This window comes from Corvus moneduloides, chromosome 10 (assembly GCF_009650955.1).
Source record: "Corvus moneduloides isolate bCorMon1 chromosome 10, bCorMon1.pri, whole genome shotgun sequence".
In the NCBI taxonomy this organism is placed as follows: Eukaryota; Metazoa; Chordata; class Aves; order Passeriformes; family Corvidae; genus Corvus; species Corvus moneduloides.
The window spans coordinates 4,210,303-4,228,978 of record NC_045485.1 but is presented as its reverse complement, the minus strand read 5'-3'; the positions used below and the strand labels follow the sequence as shown (position 1 = coordinate 4,228,978).

The window sequence follows — 18,676 nt, the reverse complement described above, 5'->3', positions numbered from 1 at the left end:
TGATAAAGAAAATACCTACATGATCAGACTTGTGTGCAATCCTGAGGAGGAAAAACTGTCTCTAAATAGTATTTAGAGGTACTATTATCAGAGCTATACTGGCAACAGTTACTTGCTGAAACTTAAAAGTTTTATCCAACACTGTCCTCCCTCTCCAGATGGGAGAGGGCTTGCTCAGTTTTTGTACTTCCAGTGGAAGAGCTTCACCTCTAAAATGTCTCTGCTCTTACTTAGTATATGTGTGATTTCCATTTAAGTGACAGGAGGATAGAAAATGTGCCTCTCCTGTTGCTGTAATCCTGAGTTCATCCTGGAGCATGTGCCAGCAGGGCTGTTGGTGCTGGCCCTGGTTGGGTGACTGGGCAGCGCCCTCTCTGAAGGTACTGCTGTCTCCAGGGCTTGCCCAAACCCAGGCACTGCCTCTTACTGGGAAGGAGGGGCAAGGAGGGTTTGGCTGCTTCCTTTGTCTCGGTGTGAGGGATAAGGTGAACCATGGAATGAAAGCTGCAGTGGACCAGCAATCTCTTCCTCCTTGGAAAAGGGGAGCATTGCCCCAGTCTGGGGGAGGTCACAGAGCAGCTCCAGCTTCTGAGGGTAACTGGGACCCCACAGTGAGAACCACTCTGGTCCCACTCACAAGGAGCTGTTGCTTGCTGAGGAAGTCTTGGTGCTTACAGAGAAGGGCACAGCTGGCCTCTCACATCATACTTTCTCTACAGTTTGGCTGTTAATAGTCAACAGATTTTCTTCATGATTTTTTTGTCTAGTTGTTATGCAGTGCTGCAATGTCTGTTTTGTTCTCTATTCCTTTTCCAATGACTTTTTACACTTTCATTCCAGACACAGGTATGCAGACTTGTTGTTTTCTATGGACTCAATCTTACCATACACCTGTTCTGGATTTCACCTGCCAGTTAGTCCATCTCAGGAAGTCAGATTGCATTTAGTGGGTGTAGGTAAATCAGCCAGCTTTGTCCTCCACTGTTCACTGCCTTTTTTCCAGGTGTTTTGTGGTTGTTCAGCAAGGGAAACCTCAATGTGTATTGTATGTGTGAACATCGAAGGTGCCTCTCCAGTGAGTGATCCAAGGGCTTCCTCTTTGTGTCTGTGCTCCTTTCTTTGGCTTCACTCCATGCTCCCAGATTCCCCCAAGTCAGCCTCTAAGAGTTGATAATTGCTGAGGCATCTGCTTCCTGCTCTCAGCATCCAGAGCCAGGGTTTAAGATGACTGTCTCCATTAACAATCCGTATTTCTTCCTGGGGATCAGTGCTCAATAGGGACTTTTAATTGCTCCCTATCTGGAGGAGAGATTTGATGTCTTGAAGGGAGAGGAAGGGGTAGAATATGGACAGAAATGGGAAAGAAGCACCATTAGCATCAAAATAACCACTAGCATGGGAGCAATATGCCCAAGAGGTTGGATTTGGTGTTTCATGCTTTGCTTTCTCTGCTGCACAGCAGTGACATCAACTGCTCCCCCAGTCCTCCTTCAGGCAAATGGGATGTCCTGGAATTAACCATATCTACAGGAAATTATCATCTGCTGAGGGGTCCTTGCTCTTAGTTCACCTGTAAAACCCGTTTTCCCCTTTCCCATTCCAGTTAGATACCTCAAAGTTAAGTATTTTATGATTGTGCTTAAGGTCCTATTTCTGCAAATCCTTTTTTTTCCTTCTCTTGTGGGAATACCCAAGGCCATGCTTTGAAAAGTACTGAATCCAGATCCTTTGAAAAGATGTTTTTCCTATCTCTTGGAAGGTACAGCCCCAGCCCACACTGCTGCAAGCTGTGTTTCACAAGGCAGCAGTTGAGACATTGGCTTTGCAATTAAAGAAGTAATTATGGGCCTAATGAACACTTCATGGTAGACATTCCAACACTGAGAACAACAGGAAGAATTCAAAGTTCCCGTTTAGCCACCCTGCTTCCTCTTTGTTTCTGGTCCCAGCAGCTCTGGGGAGGCTGTCACCATCTCCATGCAGCTGCAGCACTTGAAGGTCTCTCAAGTTCTGCCTTTTTCAGGTCCTATTTTGAAAGGTAGGAGACGAAGTTTGTCAATGGCTTTTCATTCCTGCCCAGTAGTTCTGGAGAAAACTTCTGAAAAGTTGGATCTTGAGTTGTGTCTAACCTGGAAAGTTTCCCAGAATTTTTTTGTGTTTTGACTGCAGAGAGAGGATCTTGAATTTGGGCAGGACTGTTTCCAAGACAAGGTATTAGGAGTTAGCTTAACATCTCCAAGGGTGTTGCAGTCATTCTAGAGGTTTCAGAAGACCTCTCAATTAAAATCCAGGATATACAAGTGCTTTAAAGCTGCTTAAAACATTCCTTTCTGTTTGTAACAGGTACACATCATCCACAGTAACTGGAATATTTCTCCCAACAGAAGTGCTGGGTGTCAGAACTTTGCTCTTGAGCCTTACCTTATGGACAGCAGCCTGAAGGATAAACTGCTGGCAGTTTTGTGTAATTAATTTGGTTCAGTTCCAAGGATAAAATGGTTCTTCAGAGGTGGAAACATTTGGGCAGTTTCCTATAGGAACTTAGGATTTGTACTGAGAAAATACACACATCCATGCATCCGTGCATCCATCCATCCATCCAGATGAACACTGAGCTCTCAGAAAGGGCAGGTTTTTAGGGTCTGATGCTGACCTGTGACACCAAGTTATATCCAGACCTGCTGTGCCAGGGAAACCCTTGTTCCTGCATGGGCAGGGTGCAAGCTTTGGTGCTGAGACCCATTTAGTGACCATGCTGCACTTGGAAATGAGGAATGATGTGGGAGAGAGATCTGTTGAGGTGCAGACGTATGTTCAGACTTCTTTAAATTCCGAGATTGTCCATGTGAACCAGCCAGCTTACCATAGCTGGATGTGTTTTGGGTTGCTGAGTAGATGGAGTCACTAAGGCTTGACTGAGATCCTGTTACTTCAGCTCCTGATATCTTAATGAAAACAGAAGAATGGATTCAGTGGCAGAAAATGTTTCCAGCCCATGGAGGTGTTCTGCATGTTTCCTGACAGATGTTCTCAGTTGTGATTGCATTTTCCTTCCTCAGTGGGACCCAGATACAATTCCAGTGGGAACTTGCTGTCTGTGATGCTGTGCTGGCCTAGCAGGAGGAGGTGCATTCCCTGCTGGGAATGTCCTGTCCTTACAGGAGCTTGGGGAGTGAAGGCACTGTAGCAGGATGAGTCTCTGTGTTGTTGAGACAATGTGAAATCAGGTTGAGAAGTCTCAGTCTCTAGAAATGATGAGTGAAAAGCCTTCCTGCTTCCTGGGCAGGTTTGGGATGGAAAAGCTGATGTCACCTGGTGATTGGCCAGGCTTGGTAAAGGGGAGGAGGTGTGCTTGAGAGGATTAATTACACTGATTAATTACCAGGTGTTCAATGAGCAGTGAACCTGCACTGCCAAGTGTACACGTGATCCACAGTTCCCGAGGGAGGAATCTGGGTCAGCCTCCCATGCCTTATTCCTTTTTTCCTTCTGGCTGTTGGTGGTGGCTGAACCAGGAGCAAGGATGAATGTTCTCCAGTCTGAACTGCTTCCTGAAAATGAGAGTTGTAAAAGAACCAATTCTAGCTTGTAGAGCTTGAATTTAAGATATTTGGGTGGATAGAAGCATTTCAGTTCTCTGACTTGGGGAAATAGCAACGCTCTATTAAAAACAAATGTTTTAAGAGTAGGTCTTATGAATTTTGTTTTGGTGTTAAAAAGGAATATGAAGAAATTAGGTATTGGGATCCAAGCAGGTGAATGTAACTGTTCATTCTCTCTGAGTTCTGTTTGTATGGACAATAACTTTGTTGCAATATATGTGATACAGAGACTTGGCTTAAGTTGCCTGGAACTGCTTTGTTAGCAGACAGCATCCCAATGGGTTTGTGAATCTCATTGTTCTAACCTTATGGATGTAGACTCAATCTCACTAGGCTTGCTGGGAAGAGCCTTTGTTACTTAGGCATCAATACTGAATAAAAGTGGAATTATGTAGCCTCACATTGACATCTAATCACTATTCACATTTAGTTGGAGTCAGCTATGTCCACACGTCCCTTTGTTCTTTCTAGGTTCTTTTCTGATCAACATGCCAAAATTATTATACAAGTTGGATATTTTAGCAGAATTGTAGAGCAAAACTAACAGTTTTCTTACAAACATATTAAGGAAGCACTCTTGGAACTTTCCAAGAGTTTTTAACCTTTTCATGCCCACAACACTTGGGATCTGATGGAACAAAATGTGAAGGTGTGTAAAAGATATCTGTAAAGAATTGTGTCTTAAATGTATAGTCCAGAATATCTAATAATACACTTCTTTGTGTATTGGCAGAATTTCAGGGGACCCTCACTGTGTTGTTTGCAAGGGTTCATTAACTCTCATCTCACATGTACAATGACACTGTTGGGGTCACAGTGGCACCAGAAATCCCCTGTCACAATGTTTGGTGGCACAACAGCCCCATCTCATAAGTGCTGAATGGAAATCATCCAATACGAGAACCTTCCCATCCAGGAATTTCCCACTGCATCATGGTGCCACACTGGTCAGTAAAATGTTCTCTTATACAGATCACCATGTGCTATTCCATTCCCATTTCTATAGCTCTGCTGTAGAGCTTCCCAGCAGTTTGAGGCTTGATTTCTGTTCTCTTAGATCTTTACCAAAAGTCTCCAATTTATAAACTGCAGCTGGAATACTCATGTGACCAATACTCATGTGATCAATGCTGTTGGATTTTTAGGTGAAACTGGACCATTGCACGAGGATGTCACTGGTGAGGATGTAAAATGTTTGTTGGTTCCTTCCCTGGTGTTAGATACAGATGGAGAGATGTTACACATTCATCTGTGCTGATTAAAAGTGTTTAACTGAATAATTATTTTATTCAAAGATGTGCTGCTTTAATAGTGGCAGTTGGAATCTTTTGAAATAATTCAGGTTTCACAGTCAGGGATTTCCCTGCAAGAGATTTCAGGTCTTGCATCTTACAATTTGAAGCTCCTTTTTTAAAATATTCCTGCCTGTGAATCCTGAGGTTCCTCTCCTCTCCTCTCCTCTCCTCTCCTCTCCTCTCCTCTCCTCTCCTCTCCTCTCCTCTCCTCTCCTCTCCTCTCCTCTCCTCTCCTCTCCTCTCCTCTCCTCTCCTCTCCTCTCCTCTCCTCTCCTCTCCTCTCCTCTCTCCTCTCCTCTCCTCTCCTCTCCTCTCTCCTCTCCTCTCCTCTCCTCTCTCCTCTCCTCTCCTCTCCTCTCCTCTCCTCTCCTCTCCTCTCCTCTCCTCTCCTCTCCTCTCCTCTCCTCTCCTCTCCTCTCCTCTCCTCTCCTCTCCTCTCCTCTCCTCTCCTCTCCTCTCCTCTCCCCTCTCCTCTCCTCTCCTCTCCTCTCCTCTCCCCTCCCCTCCCCTCCCCTCCCCTCCCCTCCCCTCTCCTCTCCTCTCCTCTCCTCTCCTCTCCTCTCCTCTCCTCTCCTCTCCTCTCCTCTCCTCTCCTCTCCTCTCCTCTCCTCTCCTCTCCTCTCCTCTCCTCTCCTCTCCTCTCCTCTCCTCTCCTCTCCTCTCCTCTCCTCTCCTCTCCTCTCCTCTCCTCTCCTCTCCTCTCCTCTCCTCTCCTCTGTCTCAGGGGAACTTTGTCACTGAGCAGCCTCTTAGCACTGAATGTGATGTGTTGAACACTGAGGGGACTTGATGCCTTCAGTTACTGAAGATATGCAGAAAAGGACAAGAATCTGTTTTGATGGGTCAAATGCATTAAAATACAGAGTAATCCTGGGTATATTGTCAGTTGGTTTTGCTTCACCTCAGGGAAGCTGGGAACAGGCAGCCCAGAGAGGGTGTGGAGTCTCTCTCACTGGAGGTATTCCAGTCCAGACACAATCCTGTGCCCTGTGCTCTGGGATGGCCCTGCTGGAGCAGGCAGGTGGGACCAGGTGACCTCTGGGCTCTTCCAACCTGACCCATTCTGGGATTGAGTGTCCACTATTGCCCTGCAAACAGACCAGTCCCTTGCTGGCCTTTGGGTTCTGAAGTTTGTCTCTGGGCTGTGTGTAAAGGCAGAGCAGATGGAGCTGCTGTTGGCCAAACCCTGAGAATGTTGTTTAAAGTAGGTAGTCCGTTGGTCTTCCTATGCACAAAGCATGAAATGACTGTGGATACATGGCTGGTGTACCTGGGAGAAAGTCTTCATAAGTAACTTTCTCTCTGTAGGATGCTGAGATGCCACATGTTGCATGTTGATCCTTTCCAGTTGGTGAGAAACAAGCTGGGTTTATTCTTAGTGTGTTTCTTGGCTCTGTTGTCCTGTTGTTTTCTGTGGAGAATAAGAGGGCTGGATTGTCAGCAGCAAAGTTTCCTAAAATAAGTATGATAATTGTATATATACATAAATAAAAAATATAAAAAAAATAAATTCTGCAAAGCTTTTTATAATCTCAAATATTTGTGCAACTAGGGGAGACTGGTACATGTTTCTTTTGACAACATTAAAAAGTGTGGTGGGAAATTTCCCAGGTAATTGGGACATAAAACTTCTTGTAACCAGTGTGTATATCTGAAACTGCAGTCACTGAACAGTCAGGCTGGTGCTGCTTTCAGGGCTGTCTCAGGAGCTGAGGTGCAGGAAGGTTTTGCTCTAATTTCAATTCACCTACCCCAAATCAGAGGACTGTAATTCATCATAGTGCAGGTAAAACCGGGTCTGGCTTAGGTTTTTAGGGCCAATATAGCACATGTGCTTTGGAAAAGAATGCTCATTCAATCCTTCCCTCTGCTCAGCTCCCTTTATCTCATGGAAGTAACTTAGTTTACCCCTTTCCAAACTAAAATACCCATGTTTTCTTTTAATACCACCATAGTTCCTGCCACTAAAATGTGCTGGTAAAAGTAACTGAAAGCTTTAGAACGTTATAGTTTTGTGACTTACCACAGAGATTAAATAACTGGATGTGCTTGCAGAAGAGAACTTGCCACAGAATCATGGAAAGGTTTGGGTTGCAAAAAGATCATCTCATTCCAGCCCCCTGCCTTGGCTTAGGGAACCTTCCACTGGAGTGTAAGGGTTTCTTTTGCTGATTTATTTGGGATTCTCTGTCACAAGTGTCACACACACTGACAGAGTCTATAGCGTGTGTTTGACTGCAAGACAAAGGACGTGATGACTCCCCCTGAATCAGTTCCAGGGGACTGTGCCCTGTCCAGGCTGGCACCGTGTTCCCTCCCTGCTCCCTTGGACTCAGAGCTGGGAGAAGAGGCAAGTCAGCTGCACTGGTGGTAAGACAACACTGAGGCAACTCCTGGAGTAATCCCTGTCAGTGGCCATGTTTGGTTTTGGTATGTTTTCCCCCCCATTCTTTTATTGGTTTTGTCCCAAATATTCTGGAGGCAAATTGCAGAAGTTTTATTCCTGTTACTCCTATTTATTCCAATTGCACTGACCTTTTATTTCTTTTCCATGGGGATTTGGCTCAGAACTATCACTCATGCCTTCAACTTTTAATGAACTGCTTTTAATGGTCTTGCTCTGTATCCAAAAAGGTTTTGGTGGAAGGGAGAGCACTGAGTGCAGAATCAGGAGTGCTCCTTTAAGTAACAAAGTGGAGAGAAGCTGTGCTGAAATCCAGTGTTAACTCTCTCTTCTTTTCTCACTTGTTTGCAGGATGCTACAGTTATCTCCCACCTCATGGCACTGCTCAGTAGGTCTCAATACACACAAGAATACATATGTCAGATCTTCTCCCACTGCTGCAAAGTAAGAAAGACACTTCATGTTCTCTATGCAACCTGTGGTTCTGGCCTGTAAGAACTGTGTGTGTGCTGCCTTTTGTGGCAGGAATTTTGGGCCAGTGATGACTGAGCTGGTACTGCTCTGCATTTGCTGCAGATTTGTCAGGATCGATACATGCTGCTCTGCAGTACAAGAAAATATGCAAATATATGGGGTTTTTATAGGCTTTGGCTACTAAACAAAGCCAACAGTCTGGGCAAGTAGCAGTCTTCACTATTAGCACTATAAATCTTGGAAGACTTCTGGTTTTCCTCTGAAGGTCTCAGGACAGTGTGAGCACCTCTTTGCAGAGGTTGTGCAGCCACTGTCAGCAGTTTTAAACACAGATACTGCTCTCTAAGAGGTGCTGTTGTTGAGAGGAAAAGAAATGCTCTTCTCAGCCGAGCTCTATCAGTTACAGGTTCATCCAGATACATGTTCATTCCTGCTATGTAATGCAAGTCTGTTGATATGAGAAAACTGATTTAAAACCAGCAGCAACCCCACCCCAAACATAGTTTTGTCTTTCCCTCCCCCCACTCCAAGTTTCCACACAGCAGTGGTTTTTATTGTTGCAGTTTTTTGGGAGTTATTGTACCAGTGAGTTATACAATAACTGTATCAAAATAATTCAGGGTAGGAAATGAGATTTTTACAGTGTCTTTCCCTTTTAGTAACAATTTAAAACTAAAGGATCATAGACTATGAGAAAGTTCCTAAGTTTGTGAATTTGTAAGTATTTGCTTTGAAAAATATCTTTCTACCTTATCACTTACAGTGAGTCCTCTGGAACTGTGAGTTATTCCTTTGTTAAGTATCTGTGTTTCTCTGCCTTGACTGTTATTTTTGTACACTCATCTCATTGCATTTCTTCTGCTAAGTGAAGCTGAGGACTGAAAACTGCCCGGTTAGTGGGGTATAAAGATAGAACCCAGCTGCTAATATTTAGAGAACTGTTTAAAGCAAACAGAAAGACAAAATCCTACACTGGACCATGGAAGTTCACATATATACCTAATAGTGGAAAAAAATTTGGTATGTTAGGAACAAAAATGCACCAGTGAGGCATCTCCTGTTGAAGTGGCCCTTGAAAGTCTCCTTTAATAGGCTGAGGAGCTCGAACAGGTGAAAAATCAGGCCATGCTGGCCTACAAGAAAAATAACCCAGGACTAATTATAGGGTGGTAGAGGAGTCAGTTTATACAATCAGGGGTTGGCTCTGGGAATATAAACCCTGTTGGCTGGGAGAGACCAGAAAACAGTTATTGTCATCTTTTTCCAAAGGAGTTATTACCTTTGCAGCTCCAGCAACTCCCGGTGACTTGCACATCTGAAATGTTGTTAACAGAGCAAATGCACAGTCACTTCACAAGTGAGGAAGGTCTTCTGAGCTCACCATTTCATTTTGTGTGCCTCCTCCAGCCCCCAAATCTCTCTCAAATTTTACAGTGGATATCTGGAAAAAAATCAAGTTTTTGGAAAGAAGTTGTTGGCTGTGTGAACAGAGAGAAATATGGCTGCACAAGAAAGGCAGGGTGATGGGTATGAGTGTTAGGAAATGCTTGCATTTGCAGAGTAAACAGCTGCATAACAAAGAAAAATATTTGAGGCTGAGTAAACAGATCATCACAAACGTTAAATTGATCAAGAACTCATTTCTCTTGCCCAGGCAAATGCAGCTGTTCAGCAAAAATCTGAAATGTCCTCTTCCTTCTATTTTGTTTGGTTTTGGGGTTTCAGGTTTATAAGGTCAGTTATTGTATTTTCAGACAGAACAAAATACATCTAATATGGTGAAGACAAATTTGCAGGGTATTTTCTGACTTCAATGAATAGGCAAAGTACATTCTTAAAATTAAAAAAAATAATATATACTGAAAGTTTCAGTATTTACTACATTTTAAATGAAGACTCCATCTTCCTCCAGAAGGCCCTGAGTGAGAGAACCTTTCTTACTTTTCTCCCTGAAGCAATAAGTTACTGTAAATAAGCCTTTGTATTTAGGTGAGGCTTAGGATATGTTTGAAGAGGCATTGATGCTTTTATTTCTCTTTTTCCTCATCTTAGTAGATGTATTAATTGAACTAATAGTGACTTCTCACAGCTCCTGCCTTGTCCCTGTGCTGTTCTCAGCTCACATCTGGTGCAGCCAGTTCTTTCTCTGCCTTTCCAGCATCTTTGGTTGGCTTCTCAGGTTCTGCCTTGCCTGCTCCCTGGAGCAGCTCAGCCCGGTTGTCTAGAGCTAGGAAATCCATCATTTGGGTTCCTAGCATATTGCTGCTGCTTTCTGCTTTTGCTGCTCTCTTTTGCTGCTTCTCCCTGCACGTTTAGAGTTAAAATGAATGGCTGAGGAGCATTGCCCCTGGAGAAGAGCCATCCTTAGCAAGGGAAAGTGTTGATTTACAGGGGAGCAGATGCAGTTCTTAACATACAGAGCCAGGATTCTATCAACACAGAAGCAAATACATAAACTGAAATCAGGCTGATGTACCTGGGATGTGAGAATGCAAGTCAAAATTCATGTTTTAAAAGTCTCTCTATCTCAGTTCATTTGTTTTCAGAGCAAGTGATGTGAGTAGGTAGAATTTACTGTTTTAATGGTCAAATTAAAGAGGTAAGGTATATGTTTGGAAACTTCTGGAATTTATATTTGAAAGTGGTGACGTCTCTGCATAAGTAATTATTTCACTGCCAGTTGAAAATTAAAGTCTCGTGTCTGGGAAGGGTCCAGGATAAAGCCTTGTAACCAAGGCAGCTTCCCCCAGGCCTCTTCTCTTGGGTGACCTTAGGCTGCTGCCTAGGGGACAAAGGCACTTAGGTACCTGCTTCTCATTGTGGAATGAGCTGTTACATTGTGCTATCCTAATGTTTCCTTGAAAATTGGTGTTTTATGATGGAAAATTGTGCAAGACGTGGTGTCTATTCCTGACATACATCAAGATCACTGTCAGAGGAGTGGAACTCTGTCACTGTACCCAAGGTGGAACAAAACCAGGCAGCCTTGCTGTTAAACTGGGGCTGCTTGTTGAACTGCTTGGAAATGCTGCATCATATTCTCAAGTTTTCACCTTTATATTTGCAGCTGTCCCTCTTTATGGGTTAGTGCTTACCTGGTTGTGCTGGTTGGTGTGTGCAAACACAGCGTGTACAGATGAAATATTTTATGTACATCCAGTTGTGCAGCTCAGATACACACCCAGGTGTCACCTCTGTACAGGCATCTGTCCTGCTTGCACAGAATCTGCCACCTGCATCCCGTGGAGGGATCGCTAGTAGTTGAGAATTACTAAATCTAGGGCAGTATGATTTCTTTTACTTTAAACTCACTCATTTTTTTCACATATTTCAATATCTGTTCTTCAGCTCCAACACTGGCATAGCTGCGGCTTTAACTCATTGCCTCAGCCACTTCTGTGTGCCAATGTAAGTGGTTTTCCTCCTTCAACCCTGCTGTTTTAATTGCATTTTTTGGTAGAAAGCTCTTGGTGGCAGTAGCAGCTGAAGCATCTCTTAAAGCAGCAGATATGTTACATCTGAAAGTAATTTTATGCTTTTTTCTTAGAGGAAGAGATAGTCTAAAAATGTTCTTTTGACTGCAAGAGGAGTCTGATTTCAGCTGTATCTCAGATTTGAAGATAATGTGTCACTGATGCCTGCCAGGGTGTAAGAGGTGCCATAAACTCAGCCGGGTTTGAACAAGAGATAGGGAGTGAAGAGTCTTTCTTCACTTGCAGATTAGTCAAGGAAGTGCAGGGAGGGATGATAAATGCTGTGGCATCCTATAAGCTGAATTTGAATGTGCATAGCCTGTGCTTAATGCAGAGGTGACCAGAGCTGTGAACCTGCTTTTCAAGAGAGGTTTGCAAGTCACAGATCAGCTTTGGCAAGAGACTGCTGAGGGCTGCAGGTGTTGAGATTTCATGTTGTTTTTCTCAACCTCATTGAGGTTTTTTCAACCTTGTCATGCTACAGAAATTCTGAGACCTTTCTCCTGCAAATTTAATATTTGTATTTAATTCCAAAGGCTGTTTTGGAAAAAATACTGACATATCAGCCATTGCCAACTTAGATCTTGAAGTCAGTAAATAGGTGATGGCTGGCTGGATTTATAGCCAAATATGCTTGAAACTAAAATAATAAATGATAAGGAACTGGAGGAAAATGTGAATCTCCTCTCTGTCTGGAACCAGTTTTAGAAGAAATCCCTTCCCTTCTGCAGTTAGAATTGTTGAAAATGCTTAATATTAACAGTGAAGAAGACATTAGTGACTGGTGATATTTTATGTGATTTGTAGAGAAAATCAGGAGCTCTCAGCTGCTTCCAATAGGAAGGGTAGAAACAAAAGTTCTCTATCCATGTTTCTTCATTTGTGAGAACTAGTGTCATTGCCTGTTGAAGGAGAGAGTGGATATGATTACTAGACAAGGACAAACACTGTAAAAATATCAGTTGAAGTTGTTTATGTAAAAAAATAAAATTGCTATGCCAGCTGATTACAAAGTAAATGTTAGGAAATGTGTCTTAAATGTTTAACAGTGAATTGCAGATAGTGGAAACCTCTTACATGTTGTTTTAAAAACCCTGTGTTATGTTTCCTTTGAAGGGTCCAGATCACCAGACAATCTTATTTAACCATGGAGCTGTTCAGAATATTGCACATCTGTTGGTCTCCACCTCCTACAAAGTAAGACATTACAACTACTCTTATGTTTAACATGTACTTATCAAAGGAATTCAAATGGAGATTGTAAAAGCCATGACTGTGCCTGTGAACCAAAGCTATAAACAGGTACGATGTGTATTTGTAGAATAACAGTTGCTTTTACTTGTTGTATTCTGTCAAAACCAAAGCTGTTGCCCTGTGAAGTTAAAGCAGCAATAATGGAAACAGGGCTGGCTGGCATTGCTCCAAAGGGGAACAGGCACTTGGCAACCCAAGTGGTCTGATTTGTTGAACAGTAAATGAGAATAAGAAGTTAAGCTGAAGAGAAGCAAATGTGGTCTGTCCTAAAAAGCAAGTCACACCTGTAAAAATAGATGGTCGTGGAATGTGTGGAGGCCACCAGCTGCCCGTGTGTTGTGCTCCCTGAATTCCTGAGTCTCAGCTCCCTTCTCTGTTCTGTTTTGGAAGTCCATCCTGGACTATCTGAAAGCACCACCTCAGAGGACAAGCATCACGCTCTACCTGTAACTTGGTGGCCAGGAGGGTCAGCTCCTTCTCAGTCCTTCCACTTGCAAAGACAAGGACACAGTTTAAATATGTGCAGCTGTAGAAGGGCAAGTCAAAGACTAGTATCTAAACTAAAGTAGGTTCTCTGATCTGGGACGGTTCATCTTCCCTGTGTCAAAAAAGAAATGTTAAAGATTTCAGAAACTAGGCAGTCATGAAACATGGATTAAATCAAAACTTTGGACTGAAGAAGGAGGAGCCAAGATGAAGAAATTTGTCAATCCTTTTCATCCAGGTGGTACCTGAGGCTGTGTAATGGCAGTAAAACTTCCGGTGTATATTTGTTTTAAGATTAGTTTGGAATCACTTCAGCTGGATGGTTCTCTTTAGACATTTTATTAAGCCCACGTTTAAAGGATTCTGAAACATAAATCTCAAGGGCACGTATTTCTGATTCTCTAAGATACTTACGAGTCCTGAAAAGAAAAGGTACTATTGTTATATGCATCTGTTCTCTCTTGGTTTTTACACATTTGGGAGGCATCACAAACAAGACCAGTATTTCCTGCTTAGTTCCCAAGTTTTATCCTTGCTGGTTTTCTTCACAGGGTTTACAACATCCCCTACAGAAGGATAGTTCCAACAGGAGATGACAAAAGTCAGGGTGTGAGTTAGATGTTTCCATCTGCCTTTTGTTCTCCATCTCCATTTCTTGTTGATTATACAGCATTGTTTTCTACGAGCCTACCCAGCAGTATAGCCCAGTTGTGCTTTGAAGTCAGTGTTGATATTTCATATTATTATGCTTTTACCCAGGTCCGAATGCAGGCATTGAAATGCTTCTCAGTTCTAGCCTTTGAAAACCCCCAGGTATCCATGACTCTGGTAAATGGTGAGTGCAATGCTGCTGCTGCTGGTTTGACACCCACTTTTTGCCTGGCTGAATGAGAATGACTTGGAGCTCTCTCTCTTTGCAGTGTCTGTTGATGGAGAATTGTTACCACAGATTTTTGTGAAGATGTTACAAAGGGACAAGCCCATTGAAATGCAGCTCACGTCAGCCAAATGGTAATTGTCTTCAGGAATTGGGGAAATAGCAGGGAGTTTAATCCTTGCTGTTTAACTGCTCCCTTCTTGCTTGTTCCAAAGTAATATGGGATGTAAAATCTTAGGAATAATTAGAGTTACTGTTTGCATTGTCTAAATCCTTGAACGAATGGCTCTCACCCCATTTTATAATGTAACTTTCACTCTTTGCTGCACATAAACAGGGAAAAATATTGCTGGGCAGCAGTTTTGTGAGGAATGTGTGTTCAGCCATATGGGTTTTCACAAGTATCTTGGATTTTATGGTAAGTTTTGCTTTGAACAGGCAGAGCACAGTCCTGAGCTGTCATCCTTGGTGGCTGTGCTGTGTTGGAGACCGTGCACCAAGATGATGGAGAGCAGAGTTAGTCCCTCTTCCCAGCTGTTTTAAATAAAATAGATTTTTCTTCAGGCTTCATGTGCTCATACAGCAGAATTAATGTTATTAATTAATTTTGTACTTCAGCTTCCCTGCTGGTGTGGGCACATATGTGTGTTCATATTCATAATGACTTTCTCCCCAGTGACAAAATGTGACCCAGTTCCATAATAGCAGCACCCGGGTTATGCTCACTCCATAAGCTGGGATTGACACCCTTTAGGACCATTTTCCTTTTCTTGTGTTGATAATAATGGAATAAATCATTCCAGGGGGTTAAAGAGAGAAAATTACCCATTGCTATAAACTACTAAAATCAAGTTTAACTCAGGAGTTTGGTTGCTGAGGTATCTGATTATTCCTTTAGGTTTTGATGGCTTTATTTTGACAAGGAGCAGTGAGTTCTCTGAGTTCACCAAACAATTTCTCAGCCACTTGTATCAGTACAGGTCTCTTGATTCTGGGTGAGGAACAGGTGGGGTAGGTAGGACCTGTGACCCTGCTCATGCTGCCAGGTTGTGATGCCCTAACTCAATCACGAGTTTCAGTGATGTGCATGTGTGTGAGGGGTGTTCTTGAGTAATCCCACTCCGTGTAGGAGGTCTGTCTTGGGACCTCCCAGCTTCTCTCCCAACCACAATTGGCCCAAGCAGTCTGGTTTTACTGGTTTTGTTAGGCAATTCTTAGTGAAGAAGGCAGGTTAAATTAATTGCACTGCAGCAGTCTCAGTTCTGATTGATCTATGTGTTTCTTTAAGAAGTCAGAAAATACATAGAGAATGACATATTTAAAATTAATTTTTGTTACTAATCTTGAGATACAAAGCAGTTGACAAGTCATAAAGACAGGTTGGAGTTAAAAGAATTGTTCTGGGATGGACGCTCCCAGGTCTACTGGTGTTCTTTGCTGATTGAAGGAATTGGGTACACAACCCATCTTCTGCTGTTGTTGACTTTGGCTCAGCTGGACCTTTTAAAGCATGAAAGTAAGTGATGTAGTGCAAAGCAACAAAAGAAAATTGTGGGAAAATGGCAGACAAAGCAGTATCTTGAATTTCAGATTGGGTTTCTAATTAGTTCACAGGCACTCATCCTTCTTAGGGCTCTCAGTTTTACAGCAGTTCTGGCGTTTGCAAAGCCTTGCTGGTTTTTCTGCTGTAGGTCCATCCCTTACCTGATTGCCTCCAAGCCAGAGTCTCTCTTCCTTTTTCCTAATGAGAGTAGTAGGTGAAATTGTCACAGATCATCTTTTTTTCTGCTTGTAAATTAGCTTTCACTCCTGCCTTGCCAGCTTCAGTCAGTTAATCTGCAGTTCCTCTGATTTATCATTAGACTCCTTGGAATACAGATCTAGAAGGGTTTTTTCCTTTTGAACCTTCTCTAAAATTTCTATTTGAATCCAGACTGGCATACAAGACTAAGTTCCCTTTTTTTCCCCATCAACAATTGAAGTAGATTTGGAAGACTCAAGGCAATATCTCTTGATTGAAATGGAGCAAAGATCCTTCCCTTGAGCAGCAGTGTTGGCACAGAGGGAAGAGCAGGAAGCCCCTTGGGAGAGTGCTCTGCAGCTGCAAGTGGAGGAGTAACCTTTTCTGCTAAAATCACCAGAATTGCTTCCAGCTAAGCCAAGCCTATGTTACCTGAAGTAAAAAATTACTTTCTTTCATTTCTGAAATAGAGCTACTTTGCCTGGCAAATAGGGTCTCACTGGACTAAGTGGCAAGCTGCAGGATGGGTGCTTTCCTCCTCATTGTGCAAGTGTGAAAATGAGTTTCCTGCTGCCAGCTGCAAGGCTTGGGCAGTAAAAATTTAGCAGATGATCTCTGTGCTAACATTCGAGTTGTATCTGTTACTTTCTGAGAAATAATATATAAAGAGACTTCTGATTGTGGGGTTTTTAGCTGTGGCTAAAGAACAGGGATCAGTGTTGTTGCCTTGAAGAGGTGAAAGAACTCACTCTGGGCCCTTGGAAGGAGTTCAGGGATGTGGTGAAACACACCATGGTTATATGAGCATGTTGCTTGCTACTCCTTAGCTGAGCAGTTCTGATTGACCCTGTGTACAACTTCAGCCTGCCCAACTGAGGGTCCAAACATGTTAAAGTCACCTTTACTGAAATACAGTTGTATTTTTTAACTTCGACTGTGGCATGGTAAAAGCCAGTTCCAATGGTTAGTTCAGAAGCTAAAACAAAAGCTATTGGTGCACAGCAGTTCCCCTCCAGCTCCATTGCACTGCTTGTAGCAGAGCAGGTAAAAACTAAACCACTTCAAAGTAAGACACTTTTTTGGTGGGTGAACTATTTTGCATCTCTGGTAGCTTGGGGCACTTTACAAGTACATTAACAAAGAACTTGGCATTTGTCTGATGTTGTGTGCCAGTGGGACCTTGGGGTTGTCATATCCACCATGAGCTGTTGTCTAATAAGGAACAAATGCTGGCTTGGTGCAGTGTCAGAGCCTTGGCTGGGCTCATCATTAGTGAGGGTGTGCTGGTTCCTGCAGTGTGTAAAACCCTGCCTGTGGACAGGCAGCACAGCAATTCCACCTCTCCTGGGCTGGGGCAGGGCCTGGGTGTCTGTGCCTGCGCTGTCAGGCTGCCAGCCCTGTGCTGGTTCTCTCCTGATGGCCGCACACCCCAGTGGCAGGTACTTACAGGAAGGTCTGGGTGTGTTGCACCTTTACCTTAGTGCAGGTTGTTCCTTTTGGGTTTGGGGCTCAGTGAAGGCAGTGGTGTGACCCTTTGTGGCTGATGTGTGCTGTGTGTATTGATCAGTGCTCCAGCAAGGGGTCCTGCACTGAGAACCTGCTTGAAAGTGCACCTGTAGGAGTTTGTGTGCCCAAGCCTAGTAAGCTCTGGTGCGTTTAAATCAAACACAGGGGAGGATGTTTCATTAGGACAGGGGCTCTGCAGCAGCTGAAGTGCATCAAAGCCATGGTAGGTGACTGTGTCCTGTTGTGTTGTTGCAGCCTTACTTCCATGTGCAGAGCCGGAGCAATACGGACGGACGATCCCTGCATCGTTCTGAAGGTGAGCTGTGTCCTGCTTCAACCACCTTGTAAATATGGAATAATTCTTCTTCTTGTGCTAGCCACGGCAGCTGCTTAAACAGTTCTCTGTTCAAAAGGCTTGCTCATGTAGGTCTATCCTGGTTTTATTTTCTCATATAAAAAGTAGCACAAAATCTGTTGCACCAAAGATTTCAAAGCACCAAGGTCTCCTGACTTTTTTTTAAATTTAAAAAAATAGTTCCCTGGTTTCCCTTTGTTTCCAAGTAATAGATGAAAAATCTGCATGTTGGCTGAGACAAAGGCCCACCCCTCCTGTCTTTTTGTGCAAGAAAATGCAGTGTACAATTCATTCCAATGTGCATATTGGCATCTGTTCTGCACAGGCACCTGGTGCTGCACAGCTGAGGAAGCCAAGCTGCATCCTTCTCCCTTTGTTCCAAATTGACACTCCAATTCTCTGCTCTCCTTTCTCCCTCCATACAACACCTGCAGACTGGGGGCTACAATTCCTTTCTCCCAACCCATCTCTGCTGCAAAGCTCTTTCTTCTTTGGAAGTCTCTTCCCTTGATGCATCCCCTGCACTGTGCTGCACCCTGGGCCACACCTTGGTCCCAGTCAGGACGTGTGTGTTGCAGAGCTGTTGTGCCCTGGGACAGGGAGCAGGGCCTGCTGGCAGTGGCAGGTCTTTGCTGGGAGCTGGACGCTGCCCTGTGGAGCTGCACGTGCTGGGCTGCACAGGCCCTGTGGAAAACCACCATCCTTTCAGACCTTTGGGAAGGGATTTGCTTGGGCCAGCCTCACAGCAACAGCAGCATTTTTTTCCTCATGGAAGCTGCTTCAGCACAAATCCATGTTTGAGGCTGTGGAATTAAATGTGTTGTTGTACTTGAGATTAGACAAAAGAGTGAGGAGAGAAGGAAGGCACAGAACCTTTGCCTTGCTCCAACCACCCCAGTGATTCCTCTTCCAGGAGCTCATCGTTCCAGGATAACATGGTGTCCCTGTGGTTAATCCAGCCACAAATCCTTTGACCTCTGCTGAACTAAAGTGATGGCCCCTTTAGCATTCAGGAGTTATTGACCCTTTGCTATCAAACTTTCTGCATTTGGGGACCAGTCAGTGTTGTGTGCTTCCAAAATGGTTTTAATTTACTTTCATTGCTCAGTTTGAGTAGCAGGTTGGCCTGTAACGTGGGAAAAAATAAAATCCCTTGACAAAGGCAAGGAGGCTGATAAATAATGGATTTGATGGGAAGAGAAATGATTT

The 18,676-nt window shown here is 43.5% G+C and overlaps 1 protein-coding gene across 5 annotated transcripts in view; it reads left to right on the top strand.

The window, feature by feature from the left end:
- The window catches only part of ARMC8 (armadillo repeat containing 8), a 63,794-nt gene that overhangs the window by 26,421 nt on the left and 18,697 nt on the right, over positions 1 to 18,676 (top strand). For 3 of the 5 annotated variants that reach the window (XM_032119488.1, XM_032119485.1, XM_032119486.1), the window contains 6 exons: positions 7,653 to 7,745; positions 11,124 to 11,183; positions 12,365 to 12,445; positions 13,748 to 13,823; positions 13,909 to 13,999; positions 17,368 to 17,428. In XM_032119488.1, the coding sequence (XP_031975379.1) occupies positions 7,653 to 7,745; positions 11,124 to 11,183; positions 12,365 to 12,445; positions 13,748 to 13,823; positions 13,909 to 13,999; positions 17,368 to 17,428 (462 nt within the window). The remainder of the gene's footprint in view (positions 1 to 7,652; positions 7,746 to 11,123; positions 11,184 to 12,364; positions 12,446 to 13,747; positions 13,824 to 13,908; positions 14,000 to 17,367; positions 17,429 to 18,676) is intronic. The other 2 variants (XM_032119487.1, XM_032119489.1) reach the window with 2 other exon arrangements.